This window comes from Cetorhinus maximus, chromosome 23 (genome assembly GCF_964194155.1).
Source record: "Cetorhinus maximus chromosome 23, sCetMax3.hap1.1, whole genome shotgun sequence".
Classification (NCBI taxonomy): Eukaryota; Metazoa; Chordata; class Chondrichthyes; order Lamniformes; family Cetorhinidae; genus Cetorhinus; species Cetorhinus maximus.
Window position 1 is genome coordinate 16,027,363 of NC_135901.1, and position 26,140 is coordinate 16,053,502.

The 26,140-nt window shown below is 45.0% G+C and overlaps 2 protein-coding genes across 2 annotated transcripts in view; one reads left to right on the top strand and one right to left on the bottom strand.

Annotated features, from left to right (window-relative positions):
* Positions 1-291: 291 nt before the first annotated feature.
* On the bottom strand, positions 292-2,607 carry LOC144697267 (uncharacterized). Its single transcript, XM_078569208.1, has one exon. It carries the CDS (start codon positions 1,588-1,590, stop codon positions 1,060-1,062), a length of 531 nt encoding a protein of 176 aa, XP_078425334.1. The 5' UTR covers positions 1,591-2,607; the 3' UTR covers positions 292-1,059.
* Positions 2,608-8,013: 5,406 nt separating this feature from the next.
* The window catches only part of LOC144697848 (uncharacterized), a 682,240-nt gene continuing 664,113 nt past the window's right edge, over positions 8,014-26,140 (top strand). The window contains 4 exon segments of the mRNA XM_078569823.1: positions 8,014-8,203; positions 9,164-9,620; positions 9,687-9,854; positions 10,020-10,251. Coding sequence (XP_078425949.1) covers positions 8,014-8,203; positions 9,164-9,620; positions 9,687-9,854; positions 10,020-10,251 — 1,047 coding nt within the window.

The window sequence follows — 26,140 nt, forward strand, 5'->3', positions numbered from 1 at the left end:
TTCTTCTTAACTATATTCAATGACTTGACCTCCACAAGCTTCTGTGGTAGAGAATTCCACCGTGTGTGTGAAGTTTCTCCTCATTTCAGTGCTAAATAACCTGCCCCGTAGCCTGAGATTGTGACCCCTTGTTCTAGACCTCCCAGCCAGAGGAAACATTACCCCTGCATCCAGTCTGTCCAGCCCTGTCAGAATTTTATATGTTTCAATGCGATCCCCTCTCATTCTTCCAAACTCCAGTGAATACAGGCCTAGATGACCCAATGTCTCCTCATACCACAATCCTGCCATCCCAGGAATCAATCTGGTAAATGATTGAAATCAGCAACTTCAAAGCTTCACCAATATCAATGCTGATTAATGAAACTTTTATTGACGTTCCTGTAAAATGTTTCACTATTTTGTTTCATGATGAAACTATTTTGTTTCATTTGATTTCATAATGAAGCTGCCTCTATGAAAAATGTGCAAGTTAGTAAGGCTTAATTAGCCTTTTCTAATTGAAGATGTTAATTGGAGATAGAACCTAACAGGGGAGTTGAGGAGAATTTTTTTCACCCAGATGGTGGCGGGAGTCTGGAACTCACTGCCTAAAAGGATGGTTGAGTCAGAAACTCTCGTAACATTAAAGAAGTATTTAGATATTCCCTTGTGTTGCCATAGCCTCCAGGGCTATGGGCCAAGTGCTGGAAAAAAGGGACTGGTGCAGTCAGACACGATGGACCAAATGGCTTCCTTCTGTGCTGTAGACGTCTATGAGCCTATCACCTTACATACACCAAATGTAGATTTGCAAAGATCAATTTAGGATGAAGTAAAGTTCATTTTATATTTTATAAAAAGGTTCCTGTAGAGAGCTCTTGTATTAAGGGGAGAGATCGCATATGGTGCTTTTAAAAAGTGACACTGCAGCCCCAAAAATCAGTGGCAAATCCAGTATGTTAAACTCCATCCAGTTATAGGGATTGTTAACATCAGCAGAAACAAACATAATATTGTCAGACTATCAATCCTTGACGTGATTAACAGCAACATAACAACAGAATCCAAACCCTGCATTCACTTGTGAACTTGCTGATGTCTCAGCAGGTCTTGTGACTGAGCAAATCCTTTTCCACACAGGGAGCAAGTGAAAGGCTTCTCTCCAGTGTGAGTGTGTTGGTGTATCAGCAGGTTGGAGGATGTGGTAAATCCCTTCCCACACACTAAACAGGTAAACGGTTTCTCCCCAGTGTGAACTCGCTGGTGTGAAATGAGATCGTTCGACTGTCTAAAATGCTTTCCACAGTCAGTGCAGCTGAATGGCTTTTCCCCTGTGTGAACTCGCTGATGTACAATGAGATGGCCTGACTGCCTGAAACTCTTCCCACAGGAAGTGCAGCTGAATGGCTTCTCCTCAGAGTGAATTCGCTGGTGAGTCACCAGGTTGGATGACTTTGTGAATCCCTTCCCACACGTGGAGCAGGTGAACGGCCACTCCCCAGTGTGAACTTGCTGGTGTGCAATCAGGCTGGATGAAGACCTGAACCTCTTTCCAGGGGAAGTGCAGCTGACCGGCCTCTCCTCAGTGTGAGCTCGCTGGTGTGACATGAGATTGGTTGTCTGAGTAAATCCCTTCCCACACACGGAACAGATGAATGGCTTCTCCCCAGTGTGACCACATCAATGGTTTTCCAGCAGGGATGGATAATTGAATCCCTTCCCACAGTCCTCACATTTCCATGGTTTCTCCATTGTGCCAGTGTCCTTGTGTCTGTCCAAGTTGGATGATCAGTTGAAGCCTGATCCACACACAAAACATGTATACAGTTTATTCCTGCTGTGAAAGGTGTGATGTTTTTCTAAGACTGTGTAACTGGTTAAAGGTCAGTCAGTTCACTGGAACATAATCTCTCGGTCTGTGTCTCTTGGTGATTTTCCAGTCACACTGCAGTTTGAAATCAATTCTCTCAGACAGAACAGAGAATCATTTCTCCTTCTGCATTCAAAGGCTAATGATATTCAGGCCTTGATGAATCAAATGACTCAATCAGATCTTGACGCAAAGTTTCGTTTGAGCTTCTGCAGATCCTCCTTAATATCTGTAAAAAGAGATCACAAGTGCTATCACTGTCAGTACAGAGGAGACATTGGGAACAGACATTTCTCGTTTCTAAAAAATACATTTTTAAATCTCTTGTTCCACCAAAACTGTAAATCCCCGTCTCACACACACTCCCTCTCCCCTGCCTGGGTTCAGTTCTCCAGCTCCTGTCTGCAGACTGACAATAAAATCAATGAGTCTTATTGGGGGTTTGGGGCCTCCAGCGGGTGTTTCTGAATCCTCCCCGCCCACCTCCCAGGGTTTCCTTCCTTCCCACAGATCAGATCCTCATTGATTTGAGCCCAAAGTGTAACCTCTTATTTATTGTCCCCCCTCCCCCATCCTCTGATGTGAACCATCCTCCACTCGCTGACCCAGGATGGCGGCCGTTAACCTGGGCCTGTTCCCGGGAGGGAGAAGCCCCGCAGCTGCAAACCAGGAGCTGACAATTATTCCTCAGGGTTTGCGGATCCACAAAGTGTTTCCAAATCCTCCCCGTCCAGCCGCCGGCTCCATCGCTCCCTCCCCCCCGGGCCTGTCACCGCGGGGTAAACACGGGGCCTGGGGCCTACCCCAGAAGTTGCTCCAGTTCCCAGTCCAGCCGCGGTTTCCATTCCTACCCTGTGCTCACAATCTCCTCCCGCCTCCCGAACCGTCCGCTCCTCCTCACTCTGTCACCATGACTGACACTGAGCATGCTCAGAGCGCACACCCACACTGCACCTGCGCACTGGGGACAGGTTCACCGGCCGCCGCCATCTTGGGAGAGGAAAGCGGGTCTTGTTCAGGGAGCATGGGCGGCCACCTTGGTGAGGGAATAGTGTAGTGAGGATGGGTCTTCGTCCACGGTAACAGGCCCGGGTTACCCGAGCAACCGGCCGCCGCCATCTTGTGCTGAGTGTTTTCCATCCGGGTCTTTAGTGAAGGAATGGACAATAAGCTGGAGTCAGTTTGAAAACTGTTCAGAGGAAGGTCTGAAATCAGATTTACATCCAGATACCTGTAAGGACAATAAAGTTTACATCAATTATGTGTTTAAAATGAAATCAGAAAGCTGGAAACACTCAGTTCTGAAGAAGAATGATATTGGATTGGAAATGTTAAATCTGTTTCTCTCTCTTCACAGAAGCTGCCAAACCTGCTGAGGATTTCCAGAACTTTCTGTTTTAATTTCAGATTTCCAGCATTCACCGTATTTTACTAAAATTATTATGTTTCTTTGCAATTTTGTTGCATAAAGAGTAAAATAATTGTGACCATTTAAATGTACAAATCAGTGATATTTATTTGTGTAACTGAGACTCGACTGTTCAGGAACAATGTCAGAAATCACTTCACAGAAAATATAGTGGAAATCTGGAATTCTGCTGAGATTTGGTCAATTGAAATTTAAAAACTGAGATTTCTAGATGTTTGTGAGGCAAGAGTATTAAGGGTTATGGAATCAAGGCAAATGGATAGTTTTAACATGGAAATCAGGCTTCTGCATATTGGAACACAGTGTCTGAAACTGGACTGATTCTGGTACTGTTTTGAAGTTGGCGAAGGTTCCCTGTCTGTGCCGTAGATTATCTCCACACCCATGGGTCATTTGCTTGAGGTGAGATGCAGAGAGGAGATTGGAGAAGAGGGTTGGTGCAATGACACAGCCTTGGCTGATCCCAGTTTCCACTGAGATCGGGCCTGTGGTGATTTTGTTGATGAGGTTCACGGCTTTCATGTCATCGTGGGGTAGGCGGAGGATGGTGGCAAATTTTTGAGGATAGCCAAATTTGGGGAGGATACAGGATATAACGTCACGTTTGATTGTGTGAAAGGCTTTTGTGAGATCAGAAAAGGCCAAGTACAGCGGTTGGTGCTGTTCCTTCGATTTTTCTTGGGTTTGCCACACAGCGAAGATCATGTTTGTGGTGCCTTTTGATGGGGGAACACCGCACTGTGAATCTGGAAGGATCTCTTTGGCCACTAAGAGAAGGTAATTGAGGAGGACCCTTGCAATGATCTTCCCTGTGGCAGGCAACAGAGAGACTGCTCTCTAAGTACTGCATTTGGACTTGTCTCCCTTGTTGAATACAGTCACAATCAGAGTGTCCCAGAGATCCCTCTTCCCAATGAGGAACATGAGGTTGTGCAGTCGGGCCAGGAGTGTAACTCCACCATGTTTCAGAACTTCAACAGGGATTCCATCTGTTCCAGACGTCTTGTTGTTTTTCAGCTGTCAAATGGCTTTTTCATTTTCACTCTGGACTGTGGTAGCACTGAGACTGAGCCAGATGGGGTATTGAGCAATGGAGTTCAGGACATTGAAGTCAAAGACCGAGTCTCAGTTGAAGAGTTCTCTCCAGTGAGCACTGACTGCCTCCCTGACCTTGATGAGCTCCCTCTATGCTTGGCGTGCAGTGGGGTGGGCCCTTCAGTGTTTGGGTCACAGATTGTCTTGACAGCGCTGAGGAAACCACACATGTTGTTGGTGTCCACGAGTTGTTGGATCTCGTATGCACTTTCTCCCTACCATTTGCTATTTATCTTTTTACCACCCACCAGTGCCGCCCCCCCCCCCCCCCCCCCCCCCATTGATTAAGAATAATGCTAATATCCTCGAAATGTGGACCATTTTCTGTATCTTGGGAGCCTCCTCTCGATGAAGGCAGACATAGATGACAACATTCCTCATCGCCTCTAATGTTCCAGCTCAGCCTTCAGCTGAACGATGAACAGAGTATTTGACAACCAGGATGTCAAACCCGAGACTCAGGTCACGGTTCACTGGGCAGCAGTGATCCCCCTGCTCCTAAAGGCTTCTGATACTTGGACAATCTACAGCAGGCACCTCAAGCTACTGGAGAGCTACCAACAGCAGTGCCTTCACAAGATTCTCCAAATCGCTCGCAAACTGTTTTACGGCCTTGGAAAATGGTGAGAGTGACAGTTCCTCTGTGGAGGCCAACTAGAGGCAAGGCTATGGCATTGTGGTTGGTCCAGCTGCTTGGTGAGGGGAGGAAGAAGTGTAGAAGGGCAATAGTGGTAGGGGATTCTGCAATGAGAGGAGTAAACAGGCGCCTCTGCGGCTGAAGACGTGACTCCAGGATGGTATGATGCCTCCCTGATGCCAGGATCAAGGATGTCATGGAACAGCTGCAGGATCCTGAAGGGAGAGGGTGAACAGCCAGAGGTCGTGGTCCACGTTGGGACCAATGACGTAGGAAGAAAGAGAAATGAGGTCCTTTAAGCAGACTTTAGGGAGTTAGGTCGGAAATTGAAATGCAGGACTTCAAAGGCAGTAACCTCCAGATCACTCCAGGTGCCATGCAATAGTTAGTATAGGAACAGAAGGATAGAGCAGATGACTGCGTGGCTGGAGAGATGATGCAGGAGGGAGGGCTTTAGACTCCTGGGGCATTAGGACCGTTTCTGGGGGAAATGGGACCTGTACAAGTTGGATGGGTTACATCTGAACAGGAATGGGACCAACATCCTCACTGGGAGGTTTGCTAATGCTGTTGGGGCAGATTTAAATGAAATTGGCAGGGGAATGGGATCCTGTAAAGTAGTTCAGAGGGAGAGAAGCTGAGGTGGAATTAGAACTTAAAATGCTAGTAAGCGAGTCTGGAAGGCAGAGGAAACAAAGGCTAGATAAGAAAGAAATGAGTTTAGCGAGGCTAAATGGAATATATTTTAATGCAAGGAGCCTGAGGAATAAGACAGGCGCGTTGAGGACACAGTTAGGCACATGGGAGTACGATATCATAGCTATGACCGAGACTTGGCTAAAAGGGCAGGATTAGCAGCTCAACATTCCTGGTTATAGGGTATTCAGACGAGTTAGAGAGGGGTATAGAAGAGGAGGGTGGGTCGCAATATTGATCAAGAAATCAATTATAGCAGTGAGGAGGGATGATATCTTGGAAGGATCATCAAATGAGTCCATATGGGTATAAGTAAAAAACACAAAAGGGGCAAACACGCTATTGGGTGTGTACTATAGGCCCCCAAACAGGCAGGGAGAGATCGAGGATCAAATATGTAATCAAATTTCAGAGCAGTGTAAGAATAATAAGGCAGTAATAGTAGGAGATTTTAACTCCCCAAATATTAACTGGGATAGTTTTAGTGTGCAAGGTAGGGAGGGAGCAAAATTCTTAGTTGCACCCAGGAGAACTTTTTTAGCCAGTACATAGAAAGCCGAACAAGAGAGGGGGCAGTTCTGGACCTAGTGTTTGGAAATGAGCCGGGGCAGGTGGAAGGCATATCAGTAGGGGAGCATCTTGTGATCATAACTCAGTTAGATTTAGGACAGTTCACAGAATCACACAGTGCAGAAGAGGCCCTTTGGCCCATCGAGTCTGCACCGACATGTGAGAAACACCTGACCTTCCTACCTAATCCCATTTACAGTTATGGAAAAGGATAAGGTTGCGCCAGGAATCTAAATTCTAAACTGGGGAAAGACTAATTTTACTAAGCTGCGATATGATTTGGCCCAAGTGGACTGGGAGCAGCTACTTGCAGATAAAACTATCTCAGAGCAGTGGGAGGCATCAAAGGAGGAAGTAGCGAGCGTACAGGGCAAATATGTTCCTGTAAAGACAAAGTCTGGAGAACCCTGGATGTCAAGAAACATAAAAGTTAGGATTAAGAAAAAAAGAGAAGCTTATGGAAGATACCGAGGGCTCAGTAAGGCAGAGTTTCTCGAGGAGTATCAAAAGTGCAGGGGGGAACTTAAAAAGGAAATTAGGAAAGCATGAGAAAGCATTGGTGGGTAGAATAAAGGAAAATCCAAAGCTGTTTTTAAAACATATAAAGAGCAAGAGAATAACTCGGGAAAGAGTGGGGCCAATTAGGGATCATAGAGGTAATCTTAATGTGGACCCAGAAGATGTGGGTACCGTCCTCAATGAATACTTTGCGTCGCTCTTCACAATGGAAAAGGATGATGCAGGTATAGACATCAGGGTGGAGGACTGTGAAATATTAGAGGAAATTAACAGAGAGAGAGAGGAGGTACAAGCGGGATTAGTGGCCTTAAAAGTGGATAAATCCACAGGCTCGGATGAGATTTATCCCAGGCTGTTGAGGGAGGCAAGGGAAGAGATATCAGGGGCCTTGGCAGTAATTTCCAAATCCTCTATGGCCACAGATGAGGTGCTGGAGAACTGTTAAAATTGTCCCATTATTAAAAAAGGGGGGGAAGGGGTAGACCAGGAAATTACAGGCCTGTCAGTCAAACCTCGGTGGTGGGAAAGTTCCTAGAAAGAATTCTGAGGGACAGAATATATCTACACTTGGAGAGACACGCATTAATCAGGGATAGTCAGCATAGATTTGTTAAGGGAAGGTCGTGTTTGACAAATTTGATCAAATTTTTTGAGGAGGTAACCAGCAGTGTTGATGAGGGTAATGCATTTGATGTGGTCTACATGGACTTTAGCAAGGCTTTTGATAAGGTCGCTCATGGCAGACTGATCAAGAAAGTAAGAGCCCATGGGATCCAAGGCAAAGTGGCACGTTGGATCCAAAATTGGCTGAGAGTCAGGAAGCAGAGGGTGATGGTAGAGGCAGGAGATAGAAGGATAAGGGGAAGTTGAGGAAAAATCTTTTCACCCAGAGGGTAGTGGGAATCTGGAACTCACTGCCTGAAAGGGTGGTTGAGTCAGATCTCTCGTAACATTTAACACCTTTTTAGAAATTCACTTGCATTGCCATAGCCTCCAGGGCTATGGGCCAAGAGCTGGAAAAACGGATTAGTGTAGTCAGATCTTTGTTGACCGGCGTGGACACAATGGGCCGAATGGCCTCCTTCTGTGCTGTAAATGTCTATAAGTCTATAATCCAGTGGCATGAAAGGAAGTCCCATAGCTGCATCTTCTCCCAAGCCAACTTGCCCAGCATCAAGGGACCAATCACTCTAAACCAGCTCCGCTGGGCGGGACATGTTGTTCTTATTCCTGATGTCAGACACCCGAAGTAACTGTTCTACTCGGAACTTGGTCATAGCAGGTGACCCCCAGGAGGACAGTGGAAACAGTGATCTCCTCAACATGCCCCTGAAGAGATCAAATATCCCCACCAACTCATGGGAGACTCTGGTTTGTGACTGCTCAAATGGAGAAAGCTCATTTGGTAAGGTACCTAACACATTGAGAGACTTGGTTGGGAATACACAGAGGTAAAGCTGAGGTGTGTGAGAGAACGCACAAACCTCCAAACAACCCACCTACGCAATCTTTCAGGCATCACCTGCCCCGCATGTGGCAGAGTCTGCAGATCAGGCATTGAACTTACCAATCATCTCAGAACCCATCAAATCAGAGTGGAAGCAAATCATCCTTGATCCCAAGGGACTACCTAAGATATAGGCAGTTTGAGCAGATCAGGGAGGTGGGTCTCCCTTCCTGGTTACCCAGGCCACCTGTTCCCATCTGAGTATGGAAGGCGGGGCTTGTTCAGCCAGCAGGGCACATGTGCGGCCATCTTGGTGAGGTGACATTGGGTAGGCAGGGCTTCAGGGTCCCAGTGACCAGGAGAGAAAATGATTGACTCATTGATTTTATTCTCAGTCTGCAGACAGGGAGTGGTGAACTGAACCCAGACAGAGTGGAGAGGGGAAGAAAACTGGGAATGGAGGAAAGAAACTTAACTGGATTCTGTGCAGGCCAGACAGTTTGTGTGGGGTGGGGAGCAAAAATGAAAAATGTTCCACAGAAACTAGAATTGTCTGTTCTGGATTTCTATCCTGAACTCACAGGGATGGCATTTGTAAACTTATTTTTACAGGACATTAGAAGGGGAGGATTTACAGTCAGGAAACTCAAACCAAACATCGCGTCAAGATCCGACAGAGCCACTTGATGTATCTGGACCTGAATATCATTGGCCTCTGAATGCGGAAGGAGAAATGTTTGTCTGTGGGAAAAGGTTTCAAATATCAGTGTGACTGGAAAGCACCAAGACACACACGTCCGAGTGAGAGTGTTTCAATGAACTGACCATGGAGAAATCTTTAACCAGTTACAGAGCCTGAAAAAGCACCACACCTTTGAGATTGGGAGAAACTGTACACATGTTCTGTGTCTGGACAAGGCTTCAACTCATCATCCAACCCGGAGAGACATGAGGACACAGGCACCAAGGAGAAACTGTGGAAATGTGAGGACTGTGGTAAAGGATTCAATTATCCATCCCTTCTGGAAATCCATCGACGCAGCCACATTGGATCGGGTCCCATGGAGAAACTGTGGAAATGTGAGGACTGTGGTAAAGGATTCTATTATCCATTCCTGCTGGAAAACCATCGGCGCAGTCACACTGGAGAGAAGCCGTTCACCTGTTCTGTGTGTGGGAAGGGATTTATGAAGTCATCCTGCCTCATGTTACACCAGCGAATACATACTGAGGAGAGGCCTTTCAGCTGCACATACTGTGGAAAGAGGTTTAGGCAGTCATCCAGCCTCTCTGCACACCAGCGACTTCACACTGGGGAGAGGCCATTCACCTGCCCTGTGTGTGGGAAGGGATTCACTCATTCATCCGGTCTTTGGTCACACCAGCGAATTCACACTGAGGAGAAACCATTCAGCTGCACTTCCTGTAGAAAGAGGTTCAGGCAGTCATCTGACCTCAAGACACACGAGCGAATTCATACTGGGGAGAGGCCATTCACCTGCTCCCAGTGTGGGAAGGGATTCACTCAGTCATCCACCCTGCTGACACACCAGCGAATTCACACTGGGGAGAGGCCGTTCAGCTGCACTTGCTGTGGAAAGACATTGAGGTGTTCTGCCGACCTTAATTCACACAAGCGAGTTCACACTGGGGAGAGGCCGTTCACTTGTGTGTGTGGGAAGGAATTCTCTCATTCATCCAGCCTTCTAAAACACCATCGAATTCATACTGAGGAGAAGCCATTCAGCTGCACTTCATGTGGGAAGAGTTTCAGGCAGTCATCGGCCCTCACTGCTCACCAACGCACGCACACTGGGGAGAGACCGTTCATCTGCTCCGTGCTTGGGAAGACATTCACTTAGTCCAGCAGCCTTCTGTTACATGAGCGCACTCACACCGGGGAGAAGCCATTTACCTGCTCCGTGTGTGGGAAGGGATTCACTCAGTCTGGCAGCCTGCATATACACGAACGCACTCACACTGGTGAGAAGCCATTCACCTGCTCTGTATGTGGGAAGGGATTCATTCAGTCACGGTACCTGCTGACACATCAGAGAGTTCATGAGTAATTCTTGGGGTTGGATTCTGCTATTTGTTCTGCTGTTAATCACATCCAGGACTGATAGTCTGACAATGTTAGGTTTGTTTCTGCTGATGTTACCAGCCCTATAACTGGCTGGAGTTTAATATTCTGGAGATGTCACTGATTTTTGGGGCTACAATGTCCCTATTTAAAACCGCCATCTGTGACATTGCCCCTTAATTCAAGAATTCTCAACAGGAACTCATTTACAGTAAAATTATGAACTTTTACTTCATTCTAAATTGATCTTTGATGTAAAATCTACAATTCAGTGTCTGAAAGGTTCCATTGATTAACATCCCCAATTAGAAAATGCTGATTAATCCTTGCTGACAATCAGGATCAGTTCCACAGGACATGTGTGACACAAACATTACAGAAAAACAAAGGTGACAGAGGAGATTGTAACAAACTACAGGGACATCTCACTCCTTCGCGTCACTGGGAAGGCCTTCACTGGGGCCATGCTTAAAGATTTCATCTGCTTGCAGACTGAGTGTATCCAGAAGTACAGTGCAGTTTCTGTGCTGCCAGATCTACAGTGAACATGATCTTCTCCATACGCCAGCTACAAGAGAAGTGTATTTAATGTAATTAATCCTGATTATTAATGTAATAGGACAATGATTATTTATACAATAAGATCCTGATTGTTGATGGAATAGGCACCAGAGTATTAATGTAATAACATCCTGATTATTAATGTGTTGAGATCCTGAATCTTAATGTATTTGAACTCTGATCATTAATGTAATAGGATTCTGTCATTAATGTAACAGTATCCTGATTATTAAATACATTATGATCCTGTTTATTAATATGTTATGATCCTGATTATTAACACATTATCACTTTGATTATTAATACATTATAGTCCTGATTAATAATATATTATCCTGATTATTAATACATTATGATCCTGATTATTGAAGAAATCGGCTTTCCAGAAAAAAATGAACACCAACCTTTTCACAAGCGTTTTTTGCAGCAACAATTGCGCCTCAGAGAGTCGTCCATTAGGCCACATCCACTAACAAAACAAAAACCGTGAGGATTTAAAGGGGCCTCGCAGCTGTCAGGAAACAGTTGGAGCCCCATGGCAGCCATTGCTGCCTCGGAGCTCACAAGCCCAAAATCTAGTATCACACTCCACTTGGGTCATGACCCTCAGTTTGGGAAGCCCTAACTTACACTGAGACTATAAAATGGGAACAGGCTTTTAAAGCTTTTGTCACAGTCTAAGCATTTAAACCCACGCTCTCTCCAGTTTGAACTCATTGGTGTGTTTGGAGGCTGGATGACTGAGTGAATCCCTTCCCACACATGAAGCAGGTCAACGTCCTCTCCCCAGTGTATATGTGCTGATGACTTTCCAACTCAAATGAGTAATTGAATCCCATCCCACTGTCCCCACATTAACACGGTTTCTCCCAATGTGACTGTGCCTGTTTCTTGACAGGCCAGATGATCGGCTGAAACCTCCTCCAGGGATATGGGGAAAGAGTGGGAGAAATGGGATTAACTGGATTGTTCTTTGATAGAGCCAGTGCAGATTCGATGAACCGAGTGGCCTCTTTCTGTGCTGTACTATGATGAGATGCCATGATTCTAGAACAGGATAATGATTCATAATAAACACCATACGATCGAATCATAGAGCTCAGGTGGCCATTCAGCCCCTCATGTCTGTCCTGTCTCTGAAAATGTTACCATTCTGTCCCACTCCCCTGACCCTTCTCTCAAGCCCTGAAGATCTTTCCTTATTAAGTAAAAGTCCAAATCACTTTTGAAAGTTACTATTGGATCTGTTTCCACCAGCCATTCAGACAATGTGTTCCAGATCATCAGAATTTATTGAGTAAAATAATCTCTCCTCATTTTCACCCTGAATTTTCTGCCAACTTCTTAAAATCTGTGTTCTGCAGTTACCAACCATCCTGTCAATTGAAACAATTTCTTCCTATTTGTTGAAATTCTTTAAAAATGTCCACACCTCTGTGAAATCACTCTTTAACCTTCTCTGCTCTAAAGGGAACAATCTCAGCTTCGCCAGTCTCTCCACATAATGGAAACCCCTCATCCCTGATACTATTCTGGTCAATTTTCCATGTACTCTCTCCAAGGCCTTGACATCTTTCCTGAAGTGTGGTGCTCAGAACTGAACACAGTGTTGAGCTGAGGATTAAAAAGTGATTTATAAAGATTCAGTGTGACTTCCTTGCTTTTGTACTTCATGTCTCCATTAATAAATGGGGGACCCCATTAGATTTTTTTAAAACAGTTTGATCAACTTTTCCTGCTACCTTCAAAGATTTGTGCCCATACACTCCCAGGTCACTCTGTTCCTGCACTCTATTTAAAATTGTACCATTTAGTTTATCCCGCCTCTCCTCATTCTTCCTTCCAAAATGCATCACTGACTGTGAATCACTTTGGGATGTTCTGAGGGTGTGAAAGTATCTAAATGAACACAAGAACTTTCAGCTCCACATACTGTCCACAGGAGAGTTCTCCTGGTGCAGTGGGACCAACATTCGTGTTTTAACTAACACCACCAAAAAAACTGGATTAATTGGTCACTCGTCTGATTGCTCTTTGTGGAATCTTACTTTGTGCAAACTGGCTGTCGTGAAACAATAACAACTTGTACTTGTATAACATGATTAATTAAATAAATCGTCCCAAGGTGCTTTGGAGGAGTTTTAATTAGAAAAATTGATACCGGGTCTCACAGGGCAATATTAGCGTATATGGCCAAAAGCTTGATTGGAGAGGCAGATTTTAACAAACATCTTTGATCAGGAGAGATGTGGAGAGGTTTAGGGAGGGAATTTCAGAGTTTCATGCCTAGGCCCTGCCGCTGTTGGAGGAGTAATTAAAATCTGGGATGCTAAAGAGGCCAAAATGAGCAGAGCGCAGATATCTCACAGAGTGCGCGACTGGAGATTACAGAGATAGGAATGAGACCATGGAGGGACTTGAAAACAAAAATGTGAATTTTAAAATTGAAGCATTGTTTGACCAGGAGCCAACATAGGTCAGTGAGCACAGGGTTGATGGGTGAACAGGTTTTGGTGTGAGAAAGCACATGGGCAGCAGAGTTTTGGACACTCTAACGTTTCCGTGTTGGGGCGGGGTGAATGTGAGAGGTCTATTGGAATTGTCAAGTCTAAGGGTAACTCGGGCATGGATGAGGGTATCAGCAGCAGATGAGCTGGGGTGGGGTGGAGACAGGTGACGTTATGCAGATTGAAATATCTGGTATTAGTGATGGTGTGGATATGTGGTCAGAAACTCATCTGGAGGTCAAATATGACACCGAGATTCAAGAGTGTGATTCAGCCTCAGACAGTTCCCAGGGAGAGGGATGGACTCGGTAGTTAGAGAACGGAATTTGTAGTGGTGACCAAAGACAATGGCTTTGGTCTTCCAAATTTTTAATTGGAGGAAATTTCTGCTCATCCAGTACTGGATGTCGGATAAGCAGTTTGATAATTTAGTTATAGTGGAGGAATGGAGAGGGATGGTGGTGAGGTAGAGCTGGGCATTGTCAGTGTACATATGAAAACTAACACGGTGCTTTTGGATGATGTCAACTAGTGACAGTCTGTAGATGAGAAATAGGAGGGGCCAAGGATAGACAAGGGAGACACCGATTACAAGGACTTTGGAGAGGAAAGGGAGGTTGGAGATAGGGTGGTCGTTTGCAAAGACAGTTGGGAGGTTTTTTTTTAGGATGGGTAATGACAGTGAATTTAAGAGAAAGAGGATATCAGCTAACACGGGGAAGATGGATGGTCAGCAATTGATTGAGAATAGGGAGAAGGTGGGTCCCATGGACAAGGTGAGCTCTGACAGGGCATGTTGAGAGACAGGAGAGGAATTGGAGAAAGGTCAGAGTTCAAGGCTTAGACAAGGGGGTAATTTTGGAGGCAGTTTTGTCTAGTGGGTTAGTGGAAGGGAGGGAAGCAGCTGATCAGATTGTCTGAATCTTAGTGACAAAGAAGCTCCATGAGCTCCTCACACTTGTTGTTGGAGGTGAGGATGGAGGAGACAGGGGAGAGGGAGAGCCCTTCAAAAGGAATTAACTTGTGTTAGAGATGTTAAAAAGATTCAACACACTATGTTTAAAACAAAGCTAATTGATTTGATTATCATCCACAATATTAATCAGAAAAACAGGGCTGGAGTTTATTAACAGCAGCAGAACAGATCCCAATGAACATGGTTCAGTCCTGGATGTGATTAGCAGGAAAATCCAATCACTGTACTTGTTCATGAACTCGATGGTGTCTCAGCAGGGTGGGTAACCAAGTAAATTTCTTCCCATACTCAGTGCGGTTGAGCGCCCTCTCCTCCATTTGAATTTGTTGGTGACAATGAGTTGAGATGATCGCCTGAACCCAGCCCGGCAGTGACAGTACCTAATGGTTTCTCGTCAGTGTGAACTTGGTGGTGTCTCAGCAAGTGGGATAAATGAGCAAATTCCTTCCCACACTTGGAGAAAGTGAATGGCCTCTCCACCTGTGAATCCGCTGGTGTGTCAGCCGATGAGCTGACTGAGTGAATCCCTTCCCACACACACAGCAGGTGAATGGCCTCTCTCCAGTGTGAATTCGCTGGTGTACAGTGAGTTCAGATGATCGTTTGAACCCAGTCCCGCATTGAGAGCACCTGAATGGTTTCTCATCAGTGTGAACACGTTGATGGAACATCAGTTCCCCGGAGCTTTTAAAACACTTTTCACAGTCCATGCATTTAAAAGGTCTCTCGTCAGTGTGAACTCGCTTGTGTGTCAGAAGGTGGAATGCATGAGCAAATCTCTTCCCACACTCGGAGCAGGTGAATGGCCTCTCCCCAGTGTGAATTCGCTGGTGTACAGTGAGTTCAGATGATCGTTTAAACCCAGTCCCGCAGTGAGAGCACTTGAACGGTCTCTCGTCAGTGTGAACACGTTGATGGGACATCAGTTCCCCGAAACTTTTATAGCACTTCCCGCAGTCTGGGCATTTAAAAGGTCTTTCATCAGTGTGAACTCGCTGGTGTCTCATCAGGTTGAATGAGTTAGTGAATCCCTTCCCACACACAGAGCAGGTGAATGGTCTCTCCCCAGTGTGAACACGCTGGTGTGTCAGCAGGGTGGATGACCGAGTGAATCCCTTCCCACACACAGAGCAGGTGAATGGTCTCTCCCCAGTGTGAGTGCGCAGATGAGTTTCCAGCTCAGATGGGTAATTGAATCCCTTCCCACAGTCCACGCATTTCCATGGTTTCTCCCCAGAGTGAACGGTGCTTTTTCCTTCCATGTTCAAAGACTGATCATTATCAGGTCTTGATGAATTGAGAGCCTCTGTCATATTTTGATGTGATGTTTGGTTTCAGGTCCCCGACTGCAAATCCTCCCCTTCTAATACCCTGTGAAATTGATTTAAAACAGAAAAAGAGGAAGTGAGAGAAAACCCACAAAAACACACAGGCCGATTGTGAAATTGAGCTGAATGAAACCGGTAATTTGTGGGCCGGCACTAGGGAAAAGTGATCATGAAAACTGCTGGATTGTCGTAAAAACCCAGCTGGTACTTTAATGTCCTTCAGGGAACGGAACCTGCCACTCAGTCTGGTCCAACACAAGACTCTGGCCTCCATGGGTGGAATGAGAGAGATAGAAAGAGATAGAGAGAGAGAATGAGAGAAGTGGGAGAGGCAGGCAGTAAACGAGAGATTTTATATGTCTACAACTCAACCATAACTTTGACAGAAACTCCCAAACCCTCAACCTCCACCACCTGGAAGGACCAGGGTAGCAATGTATGTGAACAAGTTTCCCCTCCAAGTCACACACCTGACTTGTCTCATATCCAGTTTGGATGGACAGAAATTTCCTTCATTTAAATATTCAGATACTGAAGCCACTGTCTTCAGTCCCTGCTACAAACTCTACTCCTTTACCACCGACTCCATCCCTCTCCTTGGAAACTGTCTGAGGCTGAACCAGACTGTTCACAACTTTGATGTAATATCTGACCCCGAGATGAACTTACAACCACAAATCTATGTGACCACCAAGACAACCTATTTCACCTCAGTACCGTCGCCTGACTCCACTCTAGTCTCAGCTCATCCGCTGCTGAAAGTCATCCATTCCTTTGTCTTCTTATCGTGTCCACGGACAGTCTATGCATGGCCCAGCCAGAACTGGACACATTTTTGCGCCTTGTTGTTGAATTCGGCAAGATCTGCAACAGTACAGGGTTTCTCTAGCAATAGGCATTGCAGGAGATGTTGCAAGGTCTGTGGCTCAGTTCCACATTCACAAGTTGTCGGGCTGGTTGTATATCCTCATTTGCTTAGTGATACCTTTGAACGACCTACACCAGTCCTAAGTTTGTTAAGGCACTTCCAGGTTGCCCAGTTGCAGTTAGCTCCTGGGGGAAGGCTTTTATCTGGTAGAATTTCCATCGCTGGGGGTTGTTCGAGACTGCCGAGCCGGTCTTTCCACAAGGCGATGCGGGCTTCAGATGGGGTTGATTGTAATGGAACAACACTGTTCATGAAGCTCTTCCTTGACTTTAGGTGGCTCTTCCTTTGTTACCTCAAGACTTAACCATCCTAACACAATCCGGTCTGGCCTCCCACATTCAACCTCCCTGTAATCTTGAGGTCATTCAAATCTCCTGCCTCACAACCCTCTGAACCATCTGCACTCATCTAATTCTGACCTCCTGAGCATTCCTGATTTTAACTGTTCCCACACCTTCAGCTTCCAAGGCCATAAGCTGTGGAATTTCCTCTCTAAACCTCTCTGCCTCTCGATCTTGCTTTCCTCCTTTAACATCCTTCTACCTATTTAGCCAAACTTTTGGTCACGTTCCCCAATATTTCCCAATATGTCTCGGTGTCAAATGTTGCTTTGAAACGTTTCTGTGAAATGCCTTGGAACATTCTATTACATGAAATGCACTCTATAAATACACATGGTTGTTGTTGATTTGGACATATATCGCTGTTCCTTCATCATCGCTGGGTGAAAATCCTGTAACTCCTTAGCTAACAGCATTGTGGGAGCACTGTCACCACCCAGACTGCAGCAGTTCCAGAAGGTCAAACATCATCTTCCCCACAGGTAACTGGTGATTGGTAATATCTGCTGCTGCTCTTGTTATTGATGCCCAAATCCCAAGCATATGTAAAGTAGATTGAAAGCATCTCTAGAGATACTTGTTCCCAAAACAATATGCTGTTACATTGCACAGTGTCCTTTTAACAACCTGATCTCTCCTAGAATCTATCTCCTTTTGACAATTTCACATTGGAATTGCTGGGTCCGACTGGGTTCCAAAGTCCTCCAGGATAAACTCAGCAGCTTCTCCGTCATCTCCACTGCAGCTCAAACTGATGCAGCAAAGGCTTTCAAAAGGAAATTGGATAAATCACCCGAAGAGAAAATTACAATTGCTGGACTACGAGGAAAGGGCAGGGGAGTGAGACTAACTGATTTGCTCTTGCAGAGAGCAAGCGTGGACACAATGGGCTAAAAGGCCTTCTGTTTTATTGTTATCACACTGATATTCTATTAAAAAGACCTGTAGTGAAGGAAGTTCTGCCATGGCCACACTTCTACAAACCGGCTCTTAATCGGTCCGACTGTGTATCTAGACTTGGTTCTTTGAGTGACGCTTGAAATAAAATAATAGCAAAATATTGCAGCTGCTGGAAATCTGAAATAAAATAAGAAAATGCTGGAAATACTGAGCAGGTCAGGCAGTATCTGTCGGGAGAGAAACAGAGTGAACATTTCAGGATGTACAGAATGAATTATGGGGAATAAAAATGGTACAGAGTTTGATGGTCAATATAGGCTCAGAAGCAGAAGAGAAATGGATTATAGCACAGGAAAAGCAATTCCCGACTATGAAAGATACTGTGGGAAGATAAAGCTGGAAAGCCAGCAGCATAATGGTCAGGGGACGGGCAGCAGTCCACATTTAAACCTCATTTAAACACAGTGGGCAGAAGTAACAGCAAAATACTAACCAGAGTTAAAATACACCCATTATTAGAGACAGAGGAAGTCAGACAATGGCAGAGGTGATCAGGGAGGGCAGAGGTGAAACAGAGCAATCGAGGGACATGGATTCAGATCCACAGTAAAGGAGCCACACCAGAACCAGAGCCATGGAACCTCTCACAGGTAACATAGCATAGAACTGAAAGATCCAAATTGTAGATGAATGCTCAAAAATACTCACATCTGAAACAATTTCAGTTTTCAATTTTAAAATCTCCTGCTGGAGCCAGCAGCTGGAAAGATATCAGAAGCACTGGAGTCAGAGAAAAATCTCCCAGTTGAGGAAATACCCGGGGAGCGGGGTGATGTCACCGCGCAATTGTGGATGTGTGATGACATCACAGACATGAACACAGAACATTTGGGTCTGTGCAAACCAGTGGTCACCACACATTATGAAGGATGTGAGGGTCCTTGAGAGGGTGCAGGGGAGATTTCATCTTTGGCAATATCTCCTTTGCCTCCACCTATCGCTGGCCTTCTATCCAGCTTCACCTGCTCCGCCCCCTTAAACAGTATAAATTTAACCACATTTTTACTTTTCTTTAGCTCTGAACAAGTCATATGGACCCGAAACGTTAACTCTGTCTTCCTCTCCACAGATGCTGTCAACTCTGTCTTTCTCTCCACAGATGCTGTCAGACTTGCTGCGTTTTCCAGCATTTTTTGTTTTTGTTTCAGATTTCCAGAATCTGCAGTATTTTGCCTTTATCTGGTTGTGTAGATGTCAGGTTTTACACTGCACTCACAAACAGACACAGAAACACACACACACACTCATATACATACCCACAGACATAAATGGGGACATCTCCTGTCCGATCAGGTGGACAACATTTTGCCTCACACCAATCAACCCAACTAATACTGGGGTTAAGGGCCACAATGTTCCAGAAATTCAAATAAATATTACGCTGAAGGGACTGACCATCCAATTCCACCCCTTTCTCTGAACCTTAAATCCATTTTTAACATCATCTGAGACAGAAGCAATAACAAAACAATAACAGTGAGAGGTCTATTGCCATCCTGGGTAATCAGTTCCACGGGGAGATAGTACACGAAACACAAGACCGTTGGGTAATTGCAGCCTCTATTTTCCTCTTGGCATTACAGATGATGCTAATTCCCCTTATATTTATGGTCTGGTTGAAGGTCAGGCCACATAACAGAATGGATGCAAAGACGGCTATAAACTCCCTATAAATCTGATCCTCTGATTTCTGTTTTGTAACCATCTTTCCATCTATTCTGCTGCCTGGTCCTTCACTCCACACAGGCTGATCTTGGTCACCTGGTAGATTGTACAAACTGTTATGGATAACAAGCTGGTTATAAAACAGAAAACAGAGAGAAGGGGATAAGAGTAGCTACTCAGACTGGTAAAAGGTGGGAAATGGTGTTCCACAGGGATCAATGCTGGGGCCACTGTTATTCATAATTTACAGAAATGACTTGGACTCAGAAATCAGAACTCCAATTTTAAGACTTGGGACCAGAATTACAGTAAATCACAGATAAGAATTCCCAATTAACAAAACTTTGTTGCACAGTTCATTAAATCTTTAATTCAGTGGCAGACTGAACAATAACATGAGGAAATAGTGAACTGATTTATTTATGAATTAATTGATTACCAAATTGGGAGGTACAATTAATACTGAGGAAGACCACAACAAATTCCTGGTGTCTAACACACACACACACATCAATAAAACAGGGAATTCTTGCAAACACACTGCAGTTCCTCTTTTATCCCAAGAACAAATGTCTGTTGTATAATTGTCCCAGCAGTTAAAAGGACCTTGTGAACTCCCCAGTGTGTTATTTTAATACAGATTCTAAACTATTTATTTTTAACTCCATTTTTAACTCCGGAGTTCCCCAGCATCACAGATGCCAGTCTTCAGCCAATTCGATTCACTCCAAATAATATCAAAAAATGGCTGAAGGCACACTGGATGCTACAAAGACTATGGGCCCTGACAATATTCCGGCAATAATACTGAAGACATACTCCAGAACTTGCCGTACCCCTAGCCAACATATTCCAGTACAGCTACAACACTGGCATCCTGGATATGTGGAAAATTGCCTATCTATGTCCTGTACACGAAAAGCAGGACAAACCAAAACTGGCCAATTACCACCCCATCAGTCTACTCTCCATCATCAGTAAAATAGTGGAAGGGATCATCAACAGTGCTATCGAGTGGCATTTGCTTAGCAATAACCTGCTCACTGATGCCCAGTTTGGGTTCTGCCAGGGCCACTCAACTCCTGAACTCATTACAGCCTTGGTTCAAACATGGACAAAAGAGCTGAACTCCCGAGGTGCGGTGAGAGTGACTGCCCTTGACATCAAGGCAGCATTTGACAAGAGTGTGGCATCAAGGAGCCCTAGCAAAACTGGAGTCAATGGGAATCAGGGAGAAAACCCTCTGCTGGTTGGAGTCATACCTAGCACAAAGGAAGATAGTTGTGGTTGTTGCTGGTCAAGTCATCTCAGCTCCAGGACATCACTGCAGGAGTTCCTCAGGGTAGTGTCCTAGGCCCAACCATCTTCAGCTGCTTCATCAATGACCTTTTTTCTATCATAAGGTCAGAAGTGCGGGTGTTCACTGATGATTGCACAGTGTTCAGAACCATTTGTGACTCCTCAGATACTGAAGCAGTCCATGTCCAAATGCAGCAAGACCTAGGCAATCTGGGCTTGGGCTGACAAGTGGCAAGTAACATTCACGCCACACAAGTGTCAGGCAATGACCATCTCCAACAAAAGAGATTCTAATCATCGCCCCTTGATGTTCAAAGGCATTACCATCACTGAATCCCCAATGATCAACATCCTGGGGGTTACCATTGACCAGAAACTGAACTGGACCAGCCATATAAACACTGTGGCTACAAGAGCAGGTCAGAGGCTAGGAATTGTGTGACAAGTAACTCACCTCCGGACTCCCCAAAGCCTGTCCACTATCCAGGAGCAGTAAACCATTCTGAGGAGATTCCACCTCCAGCCAGGGAGCTCAGCTTCCTCTTGATCTGGGACCAGTAAACCATTCTGAGGAGACTGTCACCTCCAGCCACGGAGATCAGCGTCCCCCTGATCCAGGACCAGTAAACCATTCTGAGGAGACTGTCAACTCCAGCCACGGAGATCAGCATTCCCCTGATCCAGGGCCAGTAAACTATTCCAAGGAGACTGTCACATCCAGGCACGGAAATCAGGATCAGTAAACCATTTTCAGCTGTGATGGGTTGTGTGCCTTTCCTATGATCTATCATATCTAAACTGTTACCTCTTAATAAAATGCTGAAAAATCACTTATGACTTCAACTCCCTTTTTGGGTAATCTCTGATTCCCGGACTAAAATCTTACAGTTTCCAGCATTCACTGTTGTTCTTCTTGACCCTAAACACAGTTGTAAAGGAGCCTTCTGTTCCATTTCCAGGAGCTCTGAACTATGGAAGAGAGCGGCTGGGACATATTTCTTACACACATCAGGATTAACATATACGTTCAGTCCTGGATGTGATTAACAGCAGAGAAAACTGCAGAATCCAACTCCTGCAGACATTTGTGAACTCGCTGGTGTCTCAGCAGATGTTGTAGATCCGTGAATCCCTTCCCAAACTTGGAGCAGGTGAACGGTCTCTGCCCGGTGTGAATTTGTTGGTGTCTCAGCAGATCATTGCTGCTTTTAAAGCTTTCCTCACAGTCAGAACATTTAAAAGGTTTCAGAGCAGAGTGAATACACTGGTGTTTCAGCAGGTTGTAAGACTGAGTGAATCCCTTCCCACACATGGAGCAGGTGAATGGTCTCTCCCCAGTGTGAATTCGCTGGTGTACAGTGAGTTCAGATGATCGCCTGAACCCACTCCCACAGTGAGAGCACCTGAACGGTCTCTAGTCAGTGTGAACACGTTGATGGCATGTCACTTCCCCAGAACTTTTAAAGCACTTTCCACAGTCTGGGCATTTAAAGGGTCTTTCATTAGTGTGAACTCGCTGGTGTTTCTGCAGGTTAGATCTCCTCACTGTGAATGTGTTGGTGTCTCAGCAGATACTTCTTGCTTTTAAATTTCTTCTCACAGTCAGAACATTCAAAAGGTCTCTGATCAGCGTGAACATACTGATGTGTCAGCAGGCTGGACGACTGAGTGAATCCTTTCCCACAAGTGGAGCAGGTAAATGGTCTCTCCCCAGTGTGAGTGCGTCGATGAATTTCCAGCTCAGAAGGGTAACTGAAACCCTTCCCACAGTCCCCACATTTCCACGGTTTCTCCATAGTGCAGGTGTCTTTGTGTCTCTCCAGATTGGATGATCAGTTGAAGCCTCATCCACATACAGAATGTGTGTGTGGTTTCTCTCCACTGTGAACGGGCTAATGTTTTACAGGTTGTTTAACTGGTTAAGACTCTTTCCACAGTCAGTTCACTGGAACACTCTCACTCGGGTGTGTGTGTCTCAGTGCTTTTCCAGTAACCCTGATGCTTGAAATGTTTTCCCACAAACAGAACAGACAAACATTTCTCCTTCTACATTTAAAGGCGGGTAATATTCAGGTCCTGATGAAACAAGTGACTGTCAGATCTTGATGCGATGTTTGGTTTGAGCTTTTCATTTGCAAATCCTCCTTTTCTGATACCTTGTAAAAGGAGTTTACAAAAGTGACCACTGTCACTAAAGAACAGTAATTCAGAGCAGACAATTCTAGTTTCTATGCAGCCTTTTTTCCTCTCTTGTTTCCCCGAAGGTTTAACTCCCTGTCCCACATACTGGCCCTCCTTAATCATCTCCTCTCCTGGTCATTGGGATGCTAAAGTTTCACCCACCCTCTGTTCCCCAACAAAATGACCATACATGCACTCAGCTCGCTGAAGCAGCCTTCATAAGATCGTAATAAATAAGAGCGGCAGAGGCCATTCAGCCCATCGAGCCTGCTCAATAAGACCATGGCTGATCTAATTCTGGTCTTCACTCCACTTTTCTCCTCGCACCCATAACCCATGACTGTCTTGTGATCAAAAATCAGCGCAACCAACTCAGCCTCGAAAATGTGCAATGACCCAGCCTTCACTGCTCTCTGGGGGAGTGAATTCCATCTTGCAATGCTGCACAGACCAGTGGGTCTCCAAAACCCCGCCCACTGCCGTTTCCCTCACCAAGATGACTGCCCATGAGCCGCGTTCTCTGAGGAAACCCGCCTTCCTCTTCCAAGATGGCGGCGACCCCTTGCCCGGGTGATCTGGGTCTGTCACCAGGGAGGAAGCCCCTCCTCCCTGATCCACCCTGACTCCTACTCGCAGGACTTGGGAACATTGAAAATATTTGTAGCTGATACCAAACAGCATTTCTTAGACTGAGGAAGAATGCAACATAATACAAGAAGACATTAGAACACCTGCAGACGGGCAGTTCAGAGACAAATGAACTTTAACAACGAGGGGCTGAGTGGCCGACTCCTGCTCCTTGTCCATATGTTGGTATAATATGCAATGATATACTTGGGGAGCAAAAATACAAACATTACCTAGACCTTAGAGAAGAAGAAAATGAATGGGGAGAAGAGAAATGCAATCTCTGGAAACAGATGAATAATGAAAAACATAATTCAGAAATAATGTTCAATTTGTTATGGACCCTGTTGACAGTTCTGATCTCTATACAATAAAAAAGTCAAAGAAGCATTGGAACTTGTGCAAAAAGGATTTTCAAGGATAATATCATAACCAAGCAATTACAGTTATTTGGAAAAAAATTAACAGGACAGGGCTCTGTTCTTGAGAAAAGCGAAGACTTAGAGATGACCTGCCAGAGGTTTCTTTAAACTATGAATGGGTGTACGGTGTAGAAGTGGAGCCAATGTTTCCACGTAGGGGAGAATCAAAAACCAGGACCATATGTACAAGATAGTTCCTCATAAGTCCAACAGGAAAATAAGGAGAAATGTCTTTACTCAGAGTGTGGTTAGAATGTGAAATTGACTACCACAGGGAGTGGTTGAGTGAAATAACTTAGATGCTTTCAAAAGAAAACTAGATGAGTACATGAGAGAAAGGAGGTGAGAAAGAAAAGCTGAAAGGCTGAGGGAGGTGGAATGGAAGGAGATTCATTGAAGATTACCATGAAAATAAATGAGTTAAATCAAATGGTCTGTTCCTAGTTCGATATTCTCTGTAATTCAATGTCATCTCCTACCAGCTCCTGATCAGCATGTTCCACATCTATCACTTGTACTGCACACGCTCAGAGTACAACCTGGTGCTGAGTAATCACACTGGGATCCTGTCGTCATTGATGTGGCACATGGAAAATTATGGATTGTAACAGTGTTTTTGAAAGACCAATTGGTGAACAGAAATTTTTATCAACAGATCGAGGTTGGACTTAATGGCCTATTTCTGTTACATAATCCCACACGGCAGAGGTTGATTAATGCACAGGTCTGTAGAGCTGCAGCCCAGGAGGTTCATTAATAATCAGGTCCATAAAAACCCACCATCATAAACTCAGTTACCCTCATCGCCAGCTCCATCCTCCTCCCTGCCACAGTCTGAGACTGAACCAGACCCATTGCAACTTCAGTTTCCAAACTGACCCTGAGCTGACGGCTGAGCTCCCGATGACATATCCTCTCCATCATGAACAAGATAAGCTTGTGAGATGATAAGGGGAGATGGGAAAGAAGCTAAAGAACGATGTGAGTTCAGGGCTCGGGCTGGTCAGGTCTTTACAGGAAGTTTAGCCCGGTGGACTAATGGAATGGAGGGAAGCAGCAGAGACCGCTGATCGGATTGTCTCAATCTTAGAGACAAAAAAGTTGATATGCTCCTCTGTTGTTGGAGGTGAGGATGGAGGAGACAGGGGAGAGGGAGAGCACTTCAAAAGGAACAAACTTGTGTTAGGGATATTAAAATGACTCGTCACAGCATCTGTTCAACACAAAGCTGATTTACTTGACTTTTGTCCAGAATATTAACAGGTATAACTGGGCTAGAGTTTGTTAACATCAGTAGAACAGATCCCAATGCTATTTTTGTTTTGAGACAAGTAATGGAGAAATATTGGGGAGGTCAATGCAACATGAAGATTGGTTTCACTGATCTAGAGAAGGCTTATGACAGGGTGCCCAGTGAGGAAGTCTGGAGATTCATTCATGTTAGAATTCATGGAGTCCCTGAGAAGTATGTATGACAGGACATGTCCAAGGAGTGCCAGGCGAGAGTCAGAAGCAGTATGGGGCAGAGAGAGAGTTTCAAAGTCAAAGTTGAATTGCATCAAGGATCGACACTGAACCCCTTCCTCTGCCTGCTGGTCACGGATGTTCTAACTCAGCAAGTGTGACAGGAAATGCCATGGTCAATGATATTCGCAGATGACATTGAACAATGTGGTGGGTCTGATGAGAATATGACTGAGCAGGTAGGAAAGTAAGCTGTGAAGGGGACATCAGGAGGCTACGAAGAGATATAGACAGGTTAAGTTGGTGGGCAACAATCTGGCAAAAGGAGTATAATGTGGGAAAATATGAAATTGTCCCTTTTGGCAGGAAGAGTAAAAAATCAGCATGTTATCTAAATGGTGAGAGATTGCACAGATGCAGAGGAATCTGGGCATCCTTGTGCATGAATCACATAAGGTTAATAAGCAGGAACAGCCAGCAATTAGGGAAGCGAATAGAATGTTATCGTTTATTGCCTGGGGAATTACATACAAAAGTAGGGAGGTTATGGTCC

Coding starts and splice junctions, on each gene's coding strand:
- LOC144697267 (XM_078569208.1), bottom strand. CDS start 1,590: ATGTCACACCAGCGAGCTCACACTGAGGAGAGGCCGGTCAGCTGCACT.